The 23,319-nt window shown below is 37.3% G+C and overlaps 1 protein-coding gene and 1 long non-coding RNA gene across 2 annotated transcripts; both read left to right on the top strand.

The window, feature by feature from the left end:
• Window positions 1-4,974: 4,974 nt before the first annotated feature.
• On the top strand, window positions 4,975-5,910 carry LOC129001477 (uncharacterized protein F54H12.2-like). Its single transcript, XM_054428781.1, has one exon. The coding sequence runs from the start codon at window positions 4,975-4,977 to the stop codon at window positions 5,908-5,910; it is 936 nt and encodes a 311-aa protein (XP_054284756.1).
• A 9,667-nt stretch (window positions 5,911-15,577) lies between these two features.
• On the top strand, window positions 15,578-18,820 carry LOC128987179 (uncharacterized). Its single transcript, XR_008490204.1, has 2 exons — window positions 15,578-15,676; window positions 18,729-18,820. It is a non-coding gene; the product is annotated as an uncharacterized LOC128987179 (long non-coding RNA).
• The last annotated feature ends 4,499 nt before the right edge of the window (window positions 18,821-23,319 follow it).

The following is a 23,319-nucleotide window of genomic DNA, read 5'->3' as shown; positions in this document are numbered from 1 at the left end:
AGTGATTGGTATCAGTAGTTAGTATGACTTTGAAGTGGTTACACCCATTCTCCGCCATTGTGGCGGGGCCTTCAGGTAGTGGTAAATCAGTGTTTGTCTCAAGGTTTATTGATAAAATTTCAGAAATGTGTGACACATCATTCTCTAGTATATACTGGCATTATGGTAGTGGTGGAGGAGGATTTGGTAATTCATCAAACTCAAAAATAAAATACATTGAAGGTTTACCAAACATGGAAGACTTTGACGGTAATCAACCGATACTTGTGGTAATAGATGATATGATGCGAGAAACAAACAACATAGTGGTTGATCTATTTACAAAAGGTTGTCATCATAGGAATATAAGTGTGTTTTTTATAACTCAAAATATTTTCCACCAAGGACGTGGCCAGAGAGACATATCACTAAATGCGCATTACTTAGTTTGTTTTAAGAATCCTAGAGATAGGGTGCAGATCAAGTGTTTAGCTAGACAAATCCATCCAGAAAATTCAAAGTTTATCGAGGAGGCGTATGCCGATGCAACAAGTAGACCACATGGCTACCTATTGATAGATCTGAAGCAATCAACACCTGACGATATGCGAATACAGAGTAATATATTTCCAGATGATGATAACCATTTTGTGTACGTACCGAAACAAAATAGGAAAACAAAATAATTTAGTCGTCATCATGTCGTGCTTGAGGAAGGACAGAGCGCTACTCAAACTGTTAATACATGCTACTCCAAAAGAGCGCAAAGGGCTATTAAAAGTGTGCGACTTGAGTACTATTCGTACAGTTTGTGAATGCATTTACAATGTGTTACGAGGTAACGTTCCTCTATCAGAGAAGACAAAACAAAAATTGCGAAGACATAAGACTACTCTTCGTCGAATTGTAAAACGAGGTGAATGTTGGAATAAAAAACGCAAATATTTAGTACAAAAAGGAGGTGGAATTATTATCCCATTATTATTAAGTACTGTGTTACAAGCAGTTGTACAATCAGCTTTGAATAACTAAAATTGTATTAACCAAGTGACTTCTACGTTTACATCCATATAAAGATTTGTCATTCTATTCTGAGACACCGTGCGTGAAGTTACACAGAGCACACGACAATGGAGCATGCACGAAGAATGGTCATTGTTCCACAAGAGTTAATTGAACGGTTAAAATCGTCTGCTAATCAACCGCAACTTTCAACTGAACGTTCATACAAAAGTTTGGATGACGAAATGGAAGAGATAATGAATAATAAAAAACTCAATGATAGTGATAAATGGAAGTTGTACAGTCAAGTTTTACAACGTTTTTTAAACGTAGCGTCAAGTAATCGTGAACCAGTTAGTATCCCCATCGTGAACACTAGACTAGACGATCAGATTAACGAGGTGGGTGAAAGAGACAGGCAGCATGGGCAACAAGAACCTAACAAGCGACGTATTTACCCCGGTCAAATAGAGGAAATTGTTGAAACATTTTCAAAGACTTATAAGGATAGCGCACGAAACTTGTTGCGCTTCATAACACGCGACGACAGTTTGATTAGCTGGAATGATAATTTTGAAGTGATTATACAGGGTAACAAAATACCAGGATCCAATTTAGTGGACGTGACACATGCAATAGTACGAGTTCGAGCAGCACATTCATTACCACCAGGATGGAACGAAATGTTGAGAGCATTGAAACTGATGAATGTCCCTAAAGAATATATACATAACAAACAAGCGTTGGACTATTTAATGTTTGATGAGGCAACAGACGAATCAGTATATGACTCGGTAGAAGAAACAATGGATGAACCTGATGATGGGGCAAGAGGAGGAGGAGGAGGAGTAGGAGGAGCCACGGTATCAGTTACAGGACGAAGAAGATATTTATTACCAGATCGTTTACAGTCGGCATATGTGAGGCGAGTGGGTCACGCTCCGTATCCACAGAGGCAAGTGGCTGATCACCGTGCAGTGAGAAGAGAGGTTCTTGAAGATTCGATTGTGCAGTCACTCAACAATTGGGAACCGTACGAACCGTAAACAATGGAACAGTTGTATTATAATCCAAACGATCCTGCCTCATATGGCGGCGTAGCTCCGTTAGTACGAGGAGCGAGAGAGAAAAATATTTCCAAACGTAAAATAGTTGATTGGTTACAAACACAAGACACTTATACTTTGCATAAACCAGTCCGTAAACGATTTAAACGCAATCCGTATATGGTGTTTCGACCATATGAACTATGGCAAGCGGATTTAAACGATATGCGAGGATTGAGCAAATACAATGATGGTTTTAACTACTTGCTGTCAGTGATTGATGTGTTTAGTAAGCGTCTTTATGTTAGACCGTTAAAGAAGAAGGAAGGTGCTGAGGTGGCTACAGCTTTTGAGGACATTTTCAAAGAAGCTATTAAAACACCAACGTGCTTACAAACCGACAAAGGGAGTGAATTCACAGGTAGAAAGACCGTACGATTGTTTGAAAAATATAAAATAAAATATGTCACCACACAAAATCCAGACATCAAAGGCGGCGTGATCGAAAGAGTAAATCGGACCTTGAAGACTCGTATGTGGCGATACTTGACTCATAAAAACACTTATCGTTATATCAATGTGTTGGAAAAACTGGTGAATGCGTACAACAACAGTGTGCACAGGAGTTTGGGCAATAGATTACGTCCTGTAGATGTGGACGGTGGGGACAAACATGTCATCTACAATGTATTAAAACATATGTTTAAAAAGATACCACGACGAGTGAAACCAAAACTAAAAGTAGGCGATACAGTTCGAATAGCCAGGGAGAAAGGGAGATTTAGCAAAGGCTACGAGACAAACTGGAGTAAAGAAGTGTTTTCGATACATCGAGTGAATTTGTTTATGCCGCTACCTTTGTACACACTTACCGATCTCAATGGTGAAGAATTGAATGGACAGTTTTATGAAGAGGAAATACAAAAAGTCACATTACCCGTCAATCACTTGTTTAAGATTGATAAAATAATAGAGACCAAAGGTCGAGGACACAGTAAGCGATACCTAGTGAAGTGGGAAGGTTACGGAGACGAGTTTAACTCTTGGATAGCTGCGCACGATATACAACATGTCTAACATCAGTCAATTTTTCATGACATTGCCCAGCAATAGTTCTATGAAATATTTCCCACAAAATACAGTGACCAGTTATACCACACACTTGTCCAAACACATCCAATTAGACGGGAAGTGGGAATTGGCTTTGGTGGACATTCACTATCCTTGTTCATTTGTGGTGAACGGAAACAATGTTGATGACGAAACAATACGATTTCAGTATGATAGTTTATTAGCGAGATCAACGATCCGCGATACAGAACATTTCGCTATTAAAATAACAGGTGGATACTATAGGAATCTTGATGATCTATTGAATACAATCAACAAACATGAAGACATCCACGATTATATGGAATTTTCATACGACACGAGAATCAACAGAGTTAAACTCAGGATCTTGAACGAAAACGTGTCGAATGTGAGTCTGAGTGAAAAACTATCACAGCAGTTGGGTTTTGATTATGATGAGAAAAATATATTAAAACCAAATATTACCGAACTGATTGGTTCTAAAGCGCCAAACCTCGCATTGGGCATTCCAGCGCACATTTATGTGTATTGCGACTTAATAGAGCCACAATTTATCGGCGATACTACAGCACCATTATTGAATATTGTCAACGTCAATATAGATACGTACAAGTACGGATCGTACAATTCAGTGTCATTCACAAGTCCGCACTATGTGCCCGTTATGAAATCCACATTTGAAACAGTGGAAATCGACCTGAGGGATCACACAGGGAAAAAACTGCCATTCATGTTTGGAACGTCGTACGTGAAACTTCATTTTAGGAGAGTGCAGCAGCAACAGCAGCAATAATGATAATCAATCTGAATGATCCCTATTTGGCATACTACCGACGGCAACAATTACAACAGACTGGCGGTGCTATTGATCGAGTATTTCACGGTGCACCATATCAGCGAGGGCATGGAATCGGTAGTTTTCTGGGTGGTATGATTCGCACTATCGCTCCGCTGATCAAGTCCGGAGCAAAATCGGTAGGACAAGAAGCATTAAGATCCGGTGTTGGATTCCTAACCGATCTGGCAGGTGGTAAAATTACAGATCCAAAAACAGCCGCCAGCTTACGACTTAGAGAGTTTACTGGATCGTTGAAACGTAAAGCTGACGAGCAGATGGAACGTATGATGCTTGGTGGTGGCGGTGACATTAGCGCGAAAAGACAACGCGTAACGCGTAAGAGTAACGCGAAACGCGCAACGCGAAAGGCTTCCGCGAAACGCGCAATGCACGGCCGTGGCAGAAAGCCTGTTACACCACAGTCGTTGGCTAAACTTCTTAGAGTGCGGACGTCTGCATCAAGAAGAGGAGGAGTGGAACACAAGAGACTAGTAGGGAGACGACAACAACGACAACGACGAGGAGGAGTAGAGTCAAGGAAGAAGGTGACTTCGCCGAAGAAGCGTACTTATCGCAGTGAAAATTTAAAGTCTATTGATATTTTTAGTTAGTTAAAGAAGAAGGAGTAAAATGTCGTTTCTACATCAAAAATCATGTGAGTGTGTCAAGACCGAGCTGGATTTATTCTCCTTACCACCTACGCAGACGAGTATTGAAAGCGGCAAATGGGTCCAGTACAAACCAATATCCACATTGACCGATGATGCGCCAATAGAGTTTGTAGTTCCGGGTAATGGCGATGAATATACTGACCTTTCACAAACAATGATACAATTGACCGCGTCTATTGTTAAATCTAATGGAACTGCGGTCACTACAGACGAAGAGGCGAAAACAGTTGGGCCGGTCAACAACTGGTTACACTCACTATTTAGTCAAGTGGATATGTTTATGAATCAAAAACTTGTTACGCCCCAAAACAACACATATGCATATCGAGCTTACGTTGAAACGTTAATGAACTATGGATACGATGCTAGAAAATCACATCTAACATGCAGTCTTTGGTACACGGACGATGGTATTGACATGAACGATTGCGCGGAAGAAAATGAAGGACTCAAAGCGAGACGTGAGCTAACTAATAAAAGCCGTGAGATTGATATGCTCGGACATTTGCATGTGGATATTTGCAATCAGAATAAGTTCATGCTAAATGGCGTAGAGTTGAGATTTAAATTTATTCGATCAAAAGATGCGTTCTCCATTATGGCCAGCGCTGGTGAATTCAAGGTACATATTGTCGATATTAGTCTCTGGATTCGAAGATGCAAAATAAGTCCCACCGCACTGTTGGCGCACAGTAAAACACTCCAGACTGGTACGGCAAAATATCCAATCACACGAGTGGAGCTGAAAACATTTACACTACCCTCTGGAATACGTAACAAGACTTTGGACAATATGTTTCTCGGCCAAGTGCCGAAACGCATCATAGTGGGAATGGTTACGAATGCCGCATACAATGGAGATTTTAAAAAGAATCCCTACAACTTCGAACATTTTAAAACAAACTTCTTTTGTCTATATATTGACGGAGAACAAGTTCCATCAAAACCATTACAGCCCCACTTTGAAAAATCAAAGGATAAATATGTTATGGCATATCATTCGATGTTCTCCGGTTCTGGTGTACATTTTAGCGATGCCGGCACCGTTATCAGTAGGGAAGACTTTGGACAAGGATACTGTCTGATGGCATTCGACCTAACTCCAGACTTATCTGCAAGTGACACAACACATTGGAATCTGGTGCGTAACGGTAGTGTTCGAATGGAACTCGGATTCGACGACGCGCTTCCCGAAACTGTCAACTGTTTGGTTTATGCCGAGTTTGACAATGTCATCGAGATTGATCGACAACGCAATGTAATTGTGGACTTTGGCGGTTAATCGATCAGTCTTCTATAAACATTCGTTTGAGATGGACCGTTTACGCAGAGCATTCAAGAAATTGAATATATCATCACCCATCATTGTGGACATTCAATGTTTCAAGGACAACCAAAATGAATATACACTGAAGGAAGTTTGCGTCTTGGAAGCTGACACCGGCGTTCTACTTATGCATCATATTGCTAAACCACCTTACGATCGATCAGAGTTGTCAGATGAAAAATTGCGGGAAAGCTACTGGCTCACAAAACACTGCCACGGACTACGATGGGAGTTCGGTGATATTCCGTACTATGAACTTTTTAACAAATTGACTGATTGTATATCAAGAAGACCGACGGTTTACGTCAAGGGATTTGAGAAGAAAGAATATTTAAAGCGTCATCATGTGATGGACTTTGTTACTACCAACGTAATCGATATTGGTGCAATTGGTTGCGAATCAATCACTTCAATCAATAATTTAATGTCAACAAACGTTTTGCGATGTCGCAATCACAAGTCTATAAACAGTCGATGTGCGCTCACCAACTGTGTCGCAATACGTGGGTGGTTACATCTGACAACAAATTTGGATGAATGTGTGGAGACTAGTGGAGATGCGAGATCCTACTACTGCTCTTGTTTTAGCACATCTACTACTGCTGCTGCTGCTGCCTCTGCCGCTACTATTGGTTATGATACTGTAGAATGAACACAGTGCAGATAGAAAGGCATCTATCCAAACTACCTGTGAGCAATGTGGGAGTTTACGCTGCTGACCGAATCCCCCAACACATCTCTCCATCCACCGCCATGATTGTCAACACTGATCCGCACAACGAAGGGGGTACACATTGGGTTTCATTCTATTTGAATAGAAATGGAATAATTGAATACTTTGACAGCTATGGCCAGCCACCATACTTACCGACCTACCAGGGATTCCTGAAACGTAACGCCAAGTGTCGCTACATCTACAATGATCACCGCCTCCAAAGTGACGACTCTTCTGTCTGTGCTCACTACTGTCTGGTGTACCTGTATCTTCGTACCACTCACCACAATATGAAGATGGTGGACTTTGTTCACCTTTTTGACAACACATCGACTGCTCAAAATGATGCAATCATAAAAAAAGTCTTTACTCAATTGTACTTAAACAAAAAATGATTTGCAAAAGTAACAATATTCTTTTATAATGAAGAATATATCCCTCTGTACTGAGAGTGTATGATTTATTTCAAATAAAAAGCTTTCAATTATAAAATCAGTCTTTCATAATTTATACTTACCTATACCTGTATTTTTAAGTTACCTTATTATTTTTACAAGTGAAAAATTACAAATTTAGTTTTATTCAAAAGAGGTTGATGGGATAAAAATATAACGCACAAGTCATACAAAATGTGTCTGGTTTATTAACAGAAACAAACAAAAGAAAACAAACAAAGACTAGAATCATAACTAAAATATTCAATCAATCAACTTTATTCAGAAATATAAACATTATATACATTACTTACGGTAAATATTCTGAGATTATGTTTCTGTAAAGCATAGCTTGAGTTCAGGGACCAAGTTGCAATCTTTAAATGAACATATTATACAACAAAAATTATAAGGATATCACTATTACATTGAATTGTGACAAAAATCTGATTGCTATTAACTATATTATTATTATCATTTGACAATCTTTAAAGGGTCTATTCACTGTTTATTGTTTTATTACACATATAAACGCCCTATAACCATCACACTCATGCGACTTGTTACCTGTACAATTTAACTTTCGTCCAACTCCATCGGTGCTGGTAAAAATGGTGCTACGGGTAATGGAGGTGCTCTGGGGGGTATAGCATAATGCCCCCATGGTAGTGTGGATATTCCATCCTCTGGCATGACGTATCGCTTATCGTCAAACGGTGCAAGAGATCGTTTCCTCACCACGACTGTGTACATAATATGATGCCTACTTTGGAACCGCTGATTATCTGTGCTCTTACAAGTTTTGTTATAGAGACAGTCCAAGTAGTCATCAACAGTCAATTTATTTTTAACAACATCACGATTAACGCCCTTTGCCCTCTTGACAGGTGGTGGCGCACCAATATCGTCAATATCATCTCCGTTACCTACAGAGCAAGAACTCTTACCGAAAACAAAACAATATAGTTTAGCCATCAACCCTATGAACATATTGATAGTGACTCCTCCTGCTTCGTCCTTAAACTTTCCCAGGACTCTTGCATTGCTTCCGTCATAGCAGATGTGATTGTTGGGGTAGTTGCTAGTGTCAAAGTCATCGAGGTGTTGTATCATGTCGCGGTAGACGTTTCTGGTACGGATAGCATAAATAATCCCATCGGTGTCAATATACGTCATTCCTATTCTATTTAATCCGTATCGTTCTACCATGTCGCAGTGAAAACCGTACATCCATCTTTTACTATGGTCCAGAATACACATTCCTGCATATACTGGCTTATTTAGTACAATTCTCACTTTTCCCATTTGAAGCAGGGCCAGGCTCTCGTTATACCAAACTCTGTCATTGAAATTTGCCTTGGCCACATACTTTGTGTAAATTTTGTGGGAGGCTGCTAGTTTGAGGTTTTGATGTTTCCTCACATTCTGCAGACTCATGCCGTAGACAGCGTTTACCATCAGCTTAAACATTTCAACTTCAAATTTATTGCTGGCACGCTGTCTGAGTTCAGTATTCAATGTCACGTACGGTTTTAACCACGGCGACTGTTTGAATCGGAGTGCTCTGTGGATATGACAAAGACGTAGTCCATTTTCCATAGCTTGTTGGAGGTAACGATAATGGATCACATATTCTTCCTTATCCGTTAGTGTGGCCATAAGTTTATTGGATCTTCCTGCACCGCTGTTGGTAATGTCATCCGATGAATATGGTAATTGGAAAATTGGTGCCTTTCGCACCTCGGGACAGAATGGTAAGTCACGGTGCTTATCATGAATGGCATGATCCCTCGGGTACTCCAGATCCACTTCCAGCACATAACCATACTCACCGTCCGATGGAATTTCTGCAATGTTCAAGTCATCGCATTCCGCACGTGATAGCCACTCAAACTGGGCGTAAGGTAATGGCTCAGACATTGCCCATCCATACAGATTATTGGCATCATAATACATTAAAAATGTATCATCATCATTCTCTTCATTATCTACTTCACTTGTTGATGCGCACTGACCGTTTCGATCACCAATTTTATTTTCCATCCTGGTAAACTTGTTGTTTGCGGTGACGTGTCTAGTGACGCATTGGGTGAGTCCACCTCGAATACCCTTTTCAAAAAATAAATACTGATCTACATCTTGAAGGGTATCAAGTATCACACCGGTCTTGAACAACATGACATCCCACGCGTATGAAGGTAATGTTAAATAATGTGCTGGGTCCAAGCCGTAGTGTGTTAGACACATCTCCCTGAACCCCTCGAACACATCTGCCAACAGTAGTACGTCTGTTTGTAGGTAGATGTCAGCATATTGTCCGAGGGTTGTGCAGTTGAACTTGGACCAGACACGCTGAGCGTGCGCGTAATCATCATCTGTCACATTATTCCCAAAAACCTGCTTTGGTGGTAGGACTTCTTCGTTCAGTACATCCTGGGATGTAATGTGCTCATAAGGGAAAATGCCTTTCCTACGTAGCATGTCAAACTCTTCTTGATCCGGGTAGCGAGCTCTTGTTATGCTCATTTTATCAGCTGGAAGAATTGATGCCAATATTGCTAGTGATTTTGACATCAGTCGGTATGAATCGACAAACTGTAGTTTGATGCTTTTCCTCCGACCTGCTCCCGGATGTTTGAATCGCTTAGAAAAGGTAATGTATTTTTCCTCGGTGTTGGCGAGCACATGAATATCACCTTTATCCACTGCGAGCTCTCTGACAATAAAGTGTGCATCATAGTTGGATAGGTTATGCAGGTACATGTTCACTTGTTCTTGTTCCTTGTACCGGAGGTTACAAAACCGATGTGCCGCTCCTCGGAACCTGTACGGTGGTGAATGTTGATGATCCCTCACCTTATTGTCTTCATCAGCAGGACCAAACTCTTTTTTGCAGATATGGCATACTGTAGACTGTTGATATATTATCTCCTCTTGTGGTGTTAACTGTGGGGGATCATTTGGTATCCGATGTCCATAGAGGATGTCACCAATCTTCCGCACGTCATCCCGTACAGAGTTGATGAAGTGATTAGCGGCATCTTCACCTCGGTACAGTCGCAGCTTGGAGAACGTAGTGCAGGCTGGGTCGTCATCATCTGCGTCACCATCGTTGACATCCCTCTGGTCGTCATGAATGTAATAAGCATATGCGTACGGTGTATGGATATTCCTGACATTATTAGGTGCATTTGCATTTTGCTGACCTCCCCCTACTATTCTATTACCTGCTGGGTCCCAAGCAGGCGGCGCTATAGTCGGTGTAGGTTCGATAGGTTGGTCAGCTTCGTGTGGTACAAGTGCGCACTCAAAGTCTGCGTATATCGTAAAACGACTACGCTGAGTTCGCTCATAATTTTTAAATTTAATTTCCTTTTCTTCTGCAAGGTCAGTTCTCAGTGGTGCATGTTTTGAACAGTAGCGTTTATGTTCTTCTAATCGCTCCGCCCCTCTGAGCCCTAATTTAGTCGGTTGGTTGTCAAAATATGCAAAGCAGCGTTTACATATAAAAATCACACGTTTACGACGAGTCAACTGACTAGTTACCAACCGCTCAAAATCCTTAATAAATGCAAAATGCGTTGTTCTTTGATTTGTCAGAAGTAGTAAGTCAAAGTGATTAACCAATTCTTGGTCGACGACACGGAGTGGATATACAAATGTTTTGTCTTCAATCCTACCATTGGTCTTATTCTTCTTCTTCTTACTGTCCAAACCATACACATTTACGCTAACGCCGGGGTTGTTGCGCTCAAACGTGCGGATCTGATCTAATTTTGTTGGAAATTCAATATTATAAAAATTTAAATTTGCTTTTGCTCGAACCTCCGCAGTGAACATATTTGGACGAAGTTGTTCGCGGGAAGGATTGTCTATAAATTTGGATAAAATGGCATACTCAAAACACCTTTCGTCCGCATCGTTCAGCACATTAAGTACAGCTTGTTTCGCGGCTATTTCCTGTGGCAGAGGAATGTAGGAGCTACCTCTGAGAGGATTATAAACATTAACTCTCACTTCCATAGTCATAACCCTAACAAAGCTCCATCCCGAGCCTCGTAGCTCGCATGTCTCCTTTTCCAACAGAAGTTTTAGAATAAACTCCCTACATATTTCATCAACATCTGATGTTTGGAGCAGCACTACGTTGCAAGTTTTAAATACTCGCCTACACGTTTCACCGTGAATATTAACAAATTCACATTCAATCCAGAGATTTGCCTTAAGGGCATGAATGATGGCTAACAAATTGCGCATGAGTGTGATTACCTGATCACGCACATTGTTGAGGAACTCTTGAAGTGTGATGGTTTCATCCACAGGTTCGATCAGACGGTATGTCTTTAACCGCCCGCGGAATGCAGTCTCGACTTCTGCGAAGCCCTCTGGTGCCAGGTCGGATGAAATGATTGGCGCTTCATCGTCATCTTCTCCTCCAGATGACGACGTTGACGTGGCTGGGGAAGGTGGAGGTTGTTGTCCACTGAAGCCTGGTAGTGCTGAGGTGAGCTTGACTGGATGACAGCGGCGATATCGGGTATGACGTTGTAGATTATTTTTCCACGAGAATGTCTTCCCGCACGTCTCGCACATGAATAGTCCTGAAAAAACATTAGTACACATATTACACAAACGGATAAATATAAATGATTATTTTACAAGTTTGTTTTTGCCTAATTTCTTTTACTGTTTCAGAATTATATTTAGCTATATTATATTAATGATATATATTAGTAATCTTTATTTCACTTGGTTTTTAGGTGTAAAAAATAGTTAGTAGAGTTTAGGATGTTTTAATATTTTTAATGGATATAATTTAGTTTGTTTCAAGAAACAAAATATATAAGTACAACAACTTCTAAAAGTAGTTTGTTTGGTTTTTTTAATAATGTAATTACCTGTTAGTAAATATCAAAGATAAGGATAGTAAAACAAAGAAAAACAATACATACCTGCTGGACGGATCTCCTCATGTTGAACTGTTGGTTGTAGTGATGTTGTATTTGGGGCTGATGATGGTCCTGGTATGGGTTCAGGTAATGGTTCTACTCTAGGCGCAGGTAGTGGGCATGCTACTGCCGGCGTTGGAGCGTGAACCGTGCGTTGGTGACGTAAGAGGTTTCTCCGCCGATTGAATGCTCGACCGCAGTCGGGACAATTATGCAAATCGTTGACGTTGCTATGAACTGTCCTGACGTGCTCAACAGCATGTTTTTTCAGCCTGAAGCTGCTGCCGCAAATGGCGCACACGTATGGTCGTTCTAGGACATTCTCCATAATCTGAATCATCGAAATGTGATTAGTGTACTGACTAAATAATCTATTTCCCACTACTATTGCACACAAATATTTTTCTGTTAGTACAACAGATAATTTTAATATGTGATGGAATATCTGTTTGTACACTACTAATACACCGAATGTAAATAAAAATCATTTAAATATAACAACCACTTTAAATACTAAATTTGATACATAGTATGATAGCTGGAGATGTATGTTACCTCACTAGTAATGCACAAACATTTAAATATAATAATTACATTAAATACTTTATTTGTTAATTATAATATGTGATAAAGTGTCTGTTTCCGCACTACTAACTTACAAAATTGAAATGTAGTAATCACTTTGAATACTATCGTTGATAATTATAATACGTGATAAAATGTCTGTTTCCACACTACTAATGTACAAAATGTAAATGTACAATCACTTTCAATAACATATTTTAAATATTTAATGTGAGGGTGGGAATGTTCCATTTCCCCACTACTAATGCATGAAATTTAAATGTAGTAATCACTTTAAATACTATCTTTGATAATTAGTTGTATGAAATGCTATTGTTTCCCACTACTACTTCACAAAACTTAAATGATTATTTTTATAAATATAATAATGAAATGCTTACCTTTATCAATACTATTAAACGTAGTTTAAAATGTGATATTTAATAATCTTAGTTCACTTCTAATAATGGTTTACACTTATAATGAAAAGAAAAATTGTTATTTAATAATAAAGTACTTACAATTATTATTGTGATGATCCAATGATGACACAAAGCGCGAACTCGTGATGGATAAATTACTCGATTTAATAGAGTCACGAATACGTCTGATCACTGTGGTAGCTGGGAGCAGACTGGATAGAGATCGACGGGGGAGCGTGAGACGAGCGACTTGTTGCTATGCGGAGAACAAAACTGCTCTCTGATTGGTCAAAATAAGCTAACATCCTATTGGTGGTAAATAAGTGTGCGCTATGCGGAGAACGAAGAATACAAGGGAGGAGCGGAGGGGCCGCTTGGAGCGCAGGTGTTGGGGAGCAGCTGCGGCTGACAGTGAGTGATGGTGTAGGGAGGGTTGGCTTGGAGACCTCCCACGATGCGTAGGGTGGTTCCAGACAACAAAGGATGACCTTGAATCTGCCCGAGAGTGGTAGGGGTTAGCGAAGGGGGTGGGGGTTACCGACGGGGGGGGGTGGCGTCGGGGTGGCGTCGGGGGTGGGGGCGGCGTCGGGGGCGGGGGCGGCGTCGGGGGCGGGGGCGGCGTCGTGTGACGTCAGCCGCTCACTGCCGCTCAAGCCGCTCAATCCCGCCGGAGCCGCTAAATTCCTCTACTCACGTCACCACTAGAGGCAAGAAGCAGGAGCCCGGAGCGTGCCCACGCCATGAGCCGAGTTCGTGTGCAAACCACGCACATACATGATTTTGAAATAGAAATATAATATATCAACTGGAAAGGGGAATGATAGATGTACTAGCAATTGTGCATGGGGCAGAGGGGAGTGGTTAGGGGGTGAGGGGTGAGGGGGGGGAGTTGGCCCAAAAACCTCGCACCTCAAAAAACGGCAGCGACAAACTATACTACTATACATATACACATACATGGGTCAATAAATGAAATAATTAGTTTATTTTTTATTTTTGCTTAATATCGAATATATTTATGGGGAATAACTAAGAAATAAGGTTTGACAATTTTTATAGGGATTTGCAGGCAAAGATCAGGATTTTAGATTTGGTGGCCAAAAATAATCCCCATAAGAATAACATGGGAAAAACGTGTCTAAAGTGGGGTAAAACCGGTAGTTCTCCACTACTACCTCCTGGCATTATTTAAGTGTCTATCGAGTAATTACGAAGTTCAGTTCAGCCAGTGCATAGTTTGGGTCTTTGTGAACATTTTACAGTTTATTTGAACTAATTCGTTTTCAATGATTGTGCGCTTAACATATCAGAGAAGTTAAAATATGTATTAACTTATAAATAATAGTTAAAAAATATTTTTGCTCTACCCACTGCAAGCTCTGATATGTTAAGAGTAAATACAAGCACACAATCATTGGGAACAGATTAGTTTTAGAATGTTGAGAGCTTGTACCGTAGAGGCATGTTCAGGAACATTAGCATGTTTAGCCGCCATCTTGAACTGACATGGTTAAACTCCCTGAGAAAATATGTGTATTGTCGTATTTAAATTCAAACCAGTTGATATGAAAAATAATTATAGATTACAACCAATACCCAATAGGACTAGATTTGGTACTACAAATTATGAGGCCAAAAAGCGTCCAATGCAACATATTTATTGTAAAAATTAATTGAGATGGAGCTATACACATGTAAACTACAGCAGTTGATCTTTCTCGACAATGATAACGTTCGAGGCAACAAAGTGTGTGATGACTTCGAGCATTTTTCAATGACTGACAGGTGAACAATAAAATATGATTAACAAAAGTGTTTTATCAGCAATTCGTTCAGTGTTCAGAAGTTTACACTTTTATTACAGCTAAATGCAATATTGAAAATCTGGTTGATGTTTGTAAACAAAAAATTTAAAGAGACACCAAATGTTGAAATTCGGAGTAAAAATACCTCTTAGGGATTAAGAAACTAGTTTATGCAAGGGTGGATATGAATCCACCCACATATACAGGCTTCTTTATGGCATATTCCATAATAGACATGTTAATACACCAAGAACGGCTGGTATATCAGAGCTGCGTTGGGTTAGAACATTATTTCGAGCATATTCCGTTACACGTAATACAGGTACGCAATAATCTCTAAGATACCTTTTATTTCTTACAATAATTTTAAAAAATCTAAAAGGATTCATTATCGATTGGGTTTTATGTCTCACGAACGATTGATTTGACAGTTATTAATCACCAACATACAATGTACAAAGCAGGGTTTTTTTAGATAAATATATTGGTTAATACTGCAGTGTCCATTCCAAATCCTAAACAAATATCAACTATATAAAAAATAGATACCTGATCAAAAATAAAATTTAGTATTTACCCTCTCTGTCAAATTGTTCTTTGATTTGTGAACGGGTCCACCTCACATTGGTGGGGCAAAGTTTCAAGATCAGCTGATGGTGACGCAGCGCTCTGATTGGTCAGTAGATACGTCAGTGTGTGTATATAAGGCTCAGCTGACTGTCACTGTATCAGATATTTCCTTCAACGAAACATCAGACTACTATTATCATGGGCAAGGAGAGGAACAACGTCAACATGGCCGTCGTCGGCTACTACTAGACTCTCACATCAGGTAAAGATTTAATCCACATTTTTATGATAAGTACGAAAACTATCAAATTGTTTGAATCATTCAAGAGAGTTAAAAATTAACCCTTATTAAGAATGCCTATGTGCAATAGCTGGATTAAAAAAAAATTACCATAAATTAAAGCGCCGGAATAAAACTAGTGCAAATGCAAATAAGATTAATATAAAGTATATGGACTTGCTGATCTGCAAACATTTAGTGGCCAATCATGAAAGAGTATGATGACTTTGAAAACTGTAAGCGTTCTAAAATATGGAGAATGAAATTTAATCCTATTGCACTTTTATTCCAACACTATTTTATCAATTACCTATTTTATTTAAAAACAAGCCATATTGTGTTTGGTAGTAAATGGAAATATGTTAATCAAAATGAGCTGAGCATGTGTTGGTTTGTATAAAAGACTCCTTTGTTTTTACAATGATCTTATAATCATTATAATCAAAGTAATCCCGATCTATAAATCAGGCCCAAAGAATGTGATATCAAATTTCAGACCTATTTCTTTACTTAGTGCGGTATCCAAGATAATCGAAAAATGTGTCAAGCAACAGTTGTATAGATACCTCGAGGAAAATAATATCATTGACAACGCACAGTTTGGGTTCAGAGCTAACGTAAGCACTACCCATGCCTTATTTAATATCTCAAAACATATTTATGAAAAAATTGATGATAAAAAACGTGTGCTTGTAACCTTTTTAGACTTGGCAAAAGCATTCGATTCTATTGATAGGCATAAATTAATCACAAAACTGCAGTTGATAGGCGTTGACAACCCATCACTTGACTGGTTCCGCAGCTATTTGACTGGTCGATCACAGTTCGTTACTATCAATGGCGAAAATAGTGATATCACTAACATTGACTATGGTGTCGTCCAAGGAAGTAACCTAGGCCCTCTTCTCTTTTTAATATATATCAATAACATTACTAAATTAAGAGTCAATGGTAAATTGTTTCTTTTTGCTGACGACACAGCGGTAGTGTCCTCGGGTAATACGTGGGATGATGTCTACCATCAAGCTGCATCTGACTTACTTAAAATAAAAAATTGGCTGGATCATAACACATTGACATTGAATGTATCAAAAACCAAGTGCATGCCAGTTTTCTTATCTCGAACTCGTGACCCTGGCCCTAGAAAACTCTATCTTCATTCATGTGGCGATCTGTGGTCTAATACCTGCGGATGTGACACAGTCGATCGTGTGGACCAATACAAGTACCTTGGGGTGATCATTGATCAAAGGATGACATGGTCTCCTCATATTATCTATGTAAAGCAAAGATTGAGGAAACTGGTCTACGCCTTTTATCAACTAAGCCGTGTGTTAACGGTTGATCACTGCAGATACGTTTACTATGCATACGTGCAGTCTGTGCTGCAGTATGGCATACCTGCGTGGGGCGGTGTATCTGCTGCCACATTGGCTCCTCTTCACGTAACCCAGAAAACCTTAATCAAAATTATTCTTAAAAGGCCAAAACATTATTCAACAAGTTTACTTTTTTCCGAATTCCCAGTTTTAAATATTAGACAATTGTTTATCAAAACACTATTACTTTTCATTAAGAACAACAAGGAAATTATTTTTTCTAACTTACAACACAGTTATCACACTAGACACAGGCATAACTTTGGATACCGCACTCCACAACTAGCATATAGTTCCTTGAAAAATAACGTGTTTTACATAGCTCACATCCTTTATCGCAACTTGCCGCCCAACATAACTGATGCTGAATCAGGCAGTGTCGCTGTGTATAAAAGCAAGGTCTGTGAGTGGCTGATGACTGTGGGAAGAGAGGCTGCAGAGGCTTTAATTAGCTCGCCTTACATTTAAATTAATCTCTGACATCAAACGCCGCCATAATAGCTATCAAAATCAATTTTTCTTCATAGATTAATATTTTTATTGTTGCTTAAGGCTGTTTATTGTTAATTAATTCTAGTATACAATATATTTATATAGCATATATATACATTTATTAAAAGCTCCTGATACGTATTAAGTACAGATGTACACATTATTTATAAACAGTGTGCACATTTTTTTTGACCTATGGACAATAACCAAAACTTATTTCCTGCTGGTAAGAGCTCTTCCCTCGAGCACGGACTTGCAGTCCATTCGGGGGAATACTATTCTTACCCTGATAATGTATTCCTGTATTTATATATGTGAATAAAGTGATTTTTGAATTAGAATTTGAAAAATTGAATTTGAATTAGAATTTATATTTTAAAGTTTGAAATATAATTGTATAAAATTTATTCAAATATGAATTTTACAATAATTTAGATCGTAATGCTGTGATCATTTTTAGCCCTAAATCGTAGTACATTATTAATATGTTTGACCTAAAGAAATTTAATTTAAAATCCGATACTGCTTAAAGATACTTAGATAGCATTGTTTTCATAGCAGTTGTTGTGGTTATTGAGTAATTTAACACTTTAAATAAAATATTTTAGTCATTAATGAACCCTTTCGAAAAGCTTTTCTTATAATTATAAAAGAACTATAAATAAACTTTATAGTATTTAAATGCTAAACACGTATGTATAATAAAAGATGTTGGTTGAAGGGCGATGTGGAACAAGTTTTGTCTAGGAATATACGTTCCTAATAATCCTAATATTTTATGTAGGACCTAAATTATATATCAGTTATTCCTTGCAATTTATTCGCCAAGAAAAGTTGGTAGGTTATCAAATATGTATATGCTAATACCTACATAAATTAGTCCTTATATTGAATATATGTTATTCTACTATTTCTGTAACACCCGTTCGTTATATGTCAAAAGTAACAACGCTTTATGTTATCGTTATAAAATCAGTAGTATTATTTTTGGTCTGTTGTAAATATACAGTATTTTATTTTCTGTGCTATTCACTTCAGTATTGAGGTACTGACTAACATAAATATACCTTGGCATATTATAACGGAACTTATACTTATGTTACAAACAAAGGTAATTCCTTATACTGTAGTTTTATTCTAAACAATAACGTTTCATTTTCCAGATGATGGAGGGCTAGTACAACACGGACACGTCTCGGCTTCTGTACACGGACACGACTTGGACACGGACAACACGATGCTACGAGAATAACCCCTGGACTACCCTACAACTGATTGGCTTTTTCAATAAAACAAGTTTTACGTTGTACATAAAAACTATTAACTCAATCACAATACCATTATCCTTTATTTATAAACCAAACTAGCGTCGGTAAAATTATAAGCTATTAACAAAAACTTAGAAAATATTAGATGAAAATGTTGTATTTCTTAAAAGGTGTAAAGAATTTTTACGCATATGTTTTTAGCATTTATTGATTAATAACATTGATTCGCTAACTAGATGGGTACCTAACGAAAATAAAGGGAGGCCCAAGTTCACTACAGTACTCACTACTTGTTCCTTGTTTGTTTTCAATCAATATAAAAACATAATTCATTGTTTTTGCTCGAATTGAAAACGATTATTTAGTTTATTCATGCAGTTTAACTATGTGTCAAACTATAGAAAACGAATTATTTAAGAGTCTCAATTGTACAAGTGCAAAAACCCCTTTTAGCGAATTTCCCTATAGGGAAGTAGCTATTACCGTAGGTGGCACGGTAAGACCTAGACCCGGGACCGATTTACTTTTTCATTTTGATGTCCCCAGAGGCCAAAAACACTATTCGTTCAAATTTTTATATATGTATATATATATAGACTTATATATATATATATATAAGTCTATATATATATATATATATACGTCCGTGAACGCGATAACTTGAGTAATTTTTGTCCGATTTTTATGAAATTTGGTTTAAAGGTGTAAAGCGGGATAAACTTGAATGAGTTCGCGAACCAGCACGATCGGAACATGGGAACGGGGCTTTACGGGGGGTTTTATGGGGTAAAAATTGGTTTTTCTCACTTTTGACCCTCAAAACACAAAATTTCCCAATTTCTCTTTAGACCTTATTAAAGAGCTTATAAAAACAAATAATTTAGTATATAAAAGTATTTTTGTTCGAATATTAGTAACGGAGAAAATTAAAAAAAATGTAAATTTAAAATTCCCATGTTATTCTTATGGAGAATATTGTCAAATGTTGTAGTTTGCTAGTTTATGAATATATTTTGATCAAACTTGGCAAATTTATTTATTTTGTACTAAGCTATCAATATTTTACTCAAAAACACACTTTATTAGTTTCCTTGTAGCAGCAAACCTAGGTACTCGTTAAATCTAATGTTATTAAAATATATTTAACTGAAAATAAATTCAGACAAATGGAAATTCGCTTAGTTTGCAGGTTTGCTGCGGCGGGGGTATTTTTGCTATTTCACGGTTTTTATGTTTACACATTAACTTATTTCTAAGAGTAGATTCATCAGTGGAATTAATTAGTTTAGAATAAAAGAACATGTTCTTAGGCCTAGCACAAAACTGTACGATGCGTCTAACAACAACTAATTGGTAGAGGAAAACCGATGTCAAATATAGGCCAATAAATTATGAAATATGAGATTAACTATTATAGCATCCAGTCTTATACAATGGATCAGCCTAAAAATGACAATACTACAATGATACTATTTTTAAATGCAGAATTATTTTGGTATTTTGTTATATAGTAATGCGAGTTTATATAGACTGTACAATGGTTTTCAATGACTTGAGACGACAGGGTCGTGCACAAAATGTTGTGCAAATAGTATCAATACGTGAGCATGATAAAATGTAATTATATAATTTGTTTTATGACATATGTTAGTATGTATTTTAAATATCATGAAAATCGTACATATGTAAGCTTATGTTAATTTTTTAACGTATCCTTCAAAATTAAGCACCACAAGCTATGCTCGGTCATCTGGTGCTTAGAATTTAAACAAAAATTTTAACCAGCTGTTTCAATTTAAACAAACTGTCAAAACAATGTTTATACAAGTATATGCTATTATAAACGAGGGATTTTTACCATCGACTGTAAAATATATTAATGTGTTATGGATTGCCAGGTTAAAATGTCCATCACAATAAACAAAAATTCATCTGAAACTAAAATAATAAATGCCAAAATTAGTTTTACGTAAACGGTGAGTTTTCATTATATTGCTCTTACAATGCTACCGAGGTATAGTTTATATGCTCTTAAACCATACCGAGCCAGGGCTCGGTCCCCAGGTATCCTATACTCTTAAATGAACAATGTTTGCTTGTATGTATGCTTCTATGCTTGCTTGCTCAAGATCTCGAAAACGGCTTCTACGATTTCCTTTAAATGTCGTAAATAATTAATTTCTGGTCTTAAAAACGTGTTTAATGCAGTTGAAACTGCCAACAAAAATCTAATTACGTAAAAAAAATAAATTTAAAGTCAAAATGTTTTAACATTGGCCTTATGGGTTGCTAAGTAACCATGTTGGTTGAACAAAATAACAAGGAAAACGTAAACAAAAGACTTGTAAGCTGTAACATGTATTCATAATAAGCCAACCACAGTATACTAGCAAATTACAAACTACAGTACAAAAGGAAAAACATCGGTTGTTACTATTCAGCAAAGATTACACCGAAGATAACTCGATATATGTAAAAAAATTCCAAGTTCCGATTAAATACTGATTATTTAACTTGGCTCTCTCCTACCAAAACCTAATCCCCAAAGTAATCAGCTGTTTTTATCTAAACAATACCGCCACCGCAGCAAACCTGCCGTCTAAGCGAATTTCCATTTGGCTGAATTGATTTTCAATTGATCTATTTAAATAACATTAGGTTTAACGAGTAGCCTACCTAGGTTTGCTGCTACAAGGGAACTAATAAAATGTGTGTTTTAAGTAAAATAATTATTGCTTAGTATAAAATGAATATATTTGCCAAGTTTGATCAAAGGATATCCATAAACAAGCAAACTACAACATTTTACAATATTCTCCATAAGAATAACAAGGGAATTTTAAATTTACCATTTTTTTAGTTTTCTCCGTAACCAATAACCGTACAAAAACACTTTGATATACTGAATTGTTTGTTTTTTTTAAGCTCTTTAAGAAGGTTTAGAGAAAAATTGGAAAATTTTGTGTTTTGAGGGTCAAAAGTGAGAAAAACTTATTTTTACCCCATAAAACCCCCCATAAAACCCTGTTCCCATGGTCCGATCATGCTGGATCGCGATTTCATTCAAGTTTATCCTGCCTTACACCTTCAAACCAAATTTCATCAAAATTGGATAAAATTACTCAAGTTATCGTGTTCACGGACACACACATATATATAAAAAAACGTTGATCGATACCTACTGTATGATTAACGATGAACCTTAACCTTTATGATCCATTAACACATTTTATTTTTAAGAAAACGAGGTGTTAGCCCGTCCTACGTACGGGAGTAGTCAGTTAAAACTGTGTAGGACTATAATTCAGAACAGCTAGTTTAAACGTATAAAGACAAATTTTATTGCAGCCTACAGTAGAAAGAGTAATTATCAATTGAGAAGTGTGTAGACCTAGCCAATGATAACACCTTCCATCGCATACCTGCCTCTTCCATAATCAATGTCAACACAATACAATTACCCATACTATACACAATGTGTCAGTAGGTCTGAATTGAAACTCCCTAAAATAAGACGAAAACATCCAATAAAATTCACAGTACACATAACTATAACGTTTGTGTCCTGACATCACTAAACGAATCGTCCACACACATCCTTTATGTCAATTTCACTGCATCAATTGCTAAATAAATAAGTGTAAACAAAGAAAGGTAAACACAACAACATATTAGTTTGTTTTGTAAACAGCTGAGTAAAAAATAAAATAATATTCATTTGAACAAAAGAACTGGTCACATGTTGAAGAAATTTAAAAAGTAAAAACGTTAGTAAAGCTAGTGACGTAATTAATTGTCTATGTTTATTATCCATATCGTTTTCAGTTCTAATATCCTTGATAGTTAAACCACCCTCATTGAATCAATGTACATTGTAATTCCCGATATTCATTTATTTAAACTATACCTCCAAACGTAACCACAACTAAACACACGCCAAACAACTTTTTAGATTTCATAAAAGGATGGTTAGTCTAATTGCAGTATCCTAGGTCAATGATGACGTTGTGTTCAATCTATGTCATTCATCTGTATATCTTTGTATAAAACCCGGCTGAGGTTGTGGTGGTAATTTAAAATCGTGATTCCTGATTATTCTTGATCTTCTTTTTATGACATCAATATTTCCAGGCCTAATCCAAACTTAGTTAAAGCAGATAAACATTAATTGTAAACAAAAAGCTACCATATGAGGAATTAAAACATGTAAACTTTGTTATTTTTCTAATCTTTCCTTGAAAAGTGGAGCAGTAAAATAATTTGCATTTACCCTTTTTTATTAAGACCCGTGTACAGGCCTCGATTTGTACTGTGGTTTAATTAATTTTGGTTAAAACTGTGGTTTAAACTGTGGTCTAATTATCTCTACTTATCTTACTTATTTCCTATAATCAATGACAAAAATAAAATAACCTCATAGTTCCATAGTTTATATTTAACCAGCTGTTAGTTAAAACAAATTATATTGCTCTAAAACAAATCGAAG

This window comes from Macrosteles quadrilineatus, unplaced genomic scaffold (genome assembly GCF_028750875.1).
Source record: "Macrosteles quadrilineatus isolate MER2022 unplaced genomic scaffold, UCM_ALF_1.0 Scaffold_1__1_contigs__length_201487025, whole genome shotgun sequence".
In the NCBI taxonomy this organism is placed as follows: Eukaryota; Metazoa; Arthropoda; class Insecta; order Hemiptera; family Cicadellidae; genus Macrosteles; species Macrosteles quadrilineatus.
The sequence above is the reverse complement of the archived record's forward strand: the minus strand, read 5'-3'. Positions and strand labels throughout refer to the sequence as shown.

Excerpts from the sequence above, each read along its gene's own strand:
- LOC129001477 (XM_054428781.1), top strand. The coding sequence starts at position 4,975 with ATGAACTATGGATACGATGCTAGAAAATCACATCTAACATGCAGTCTT.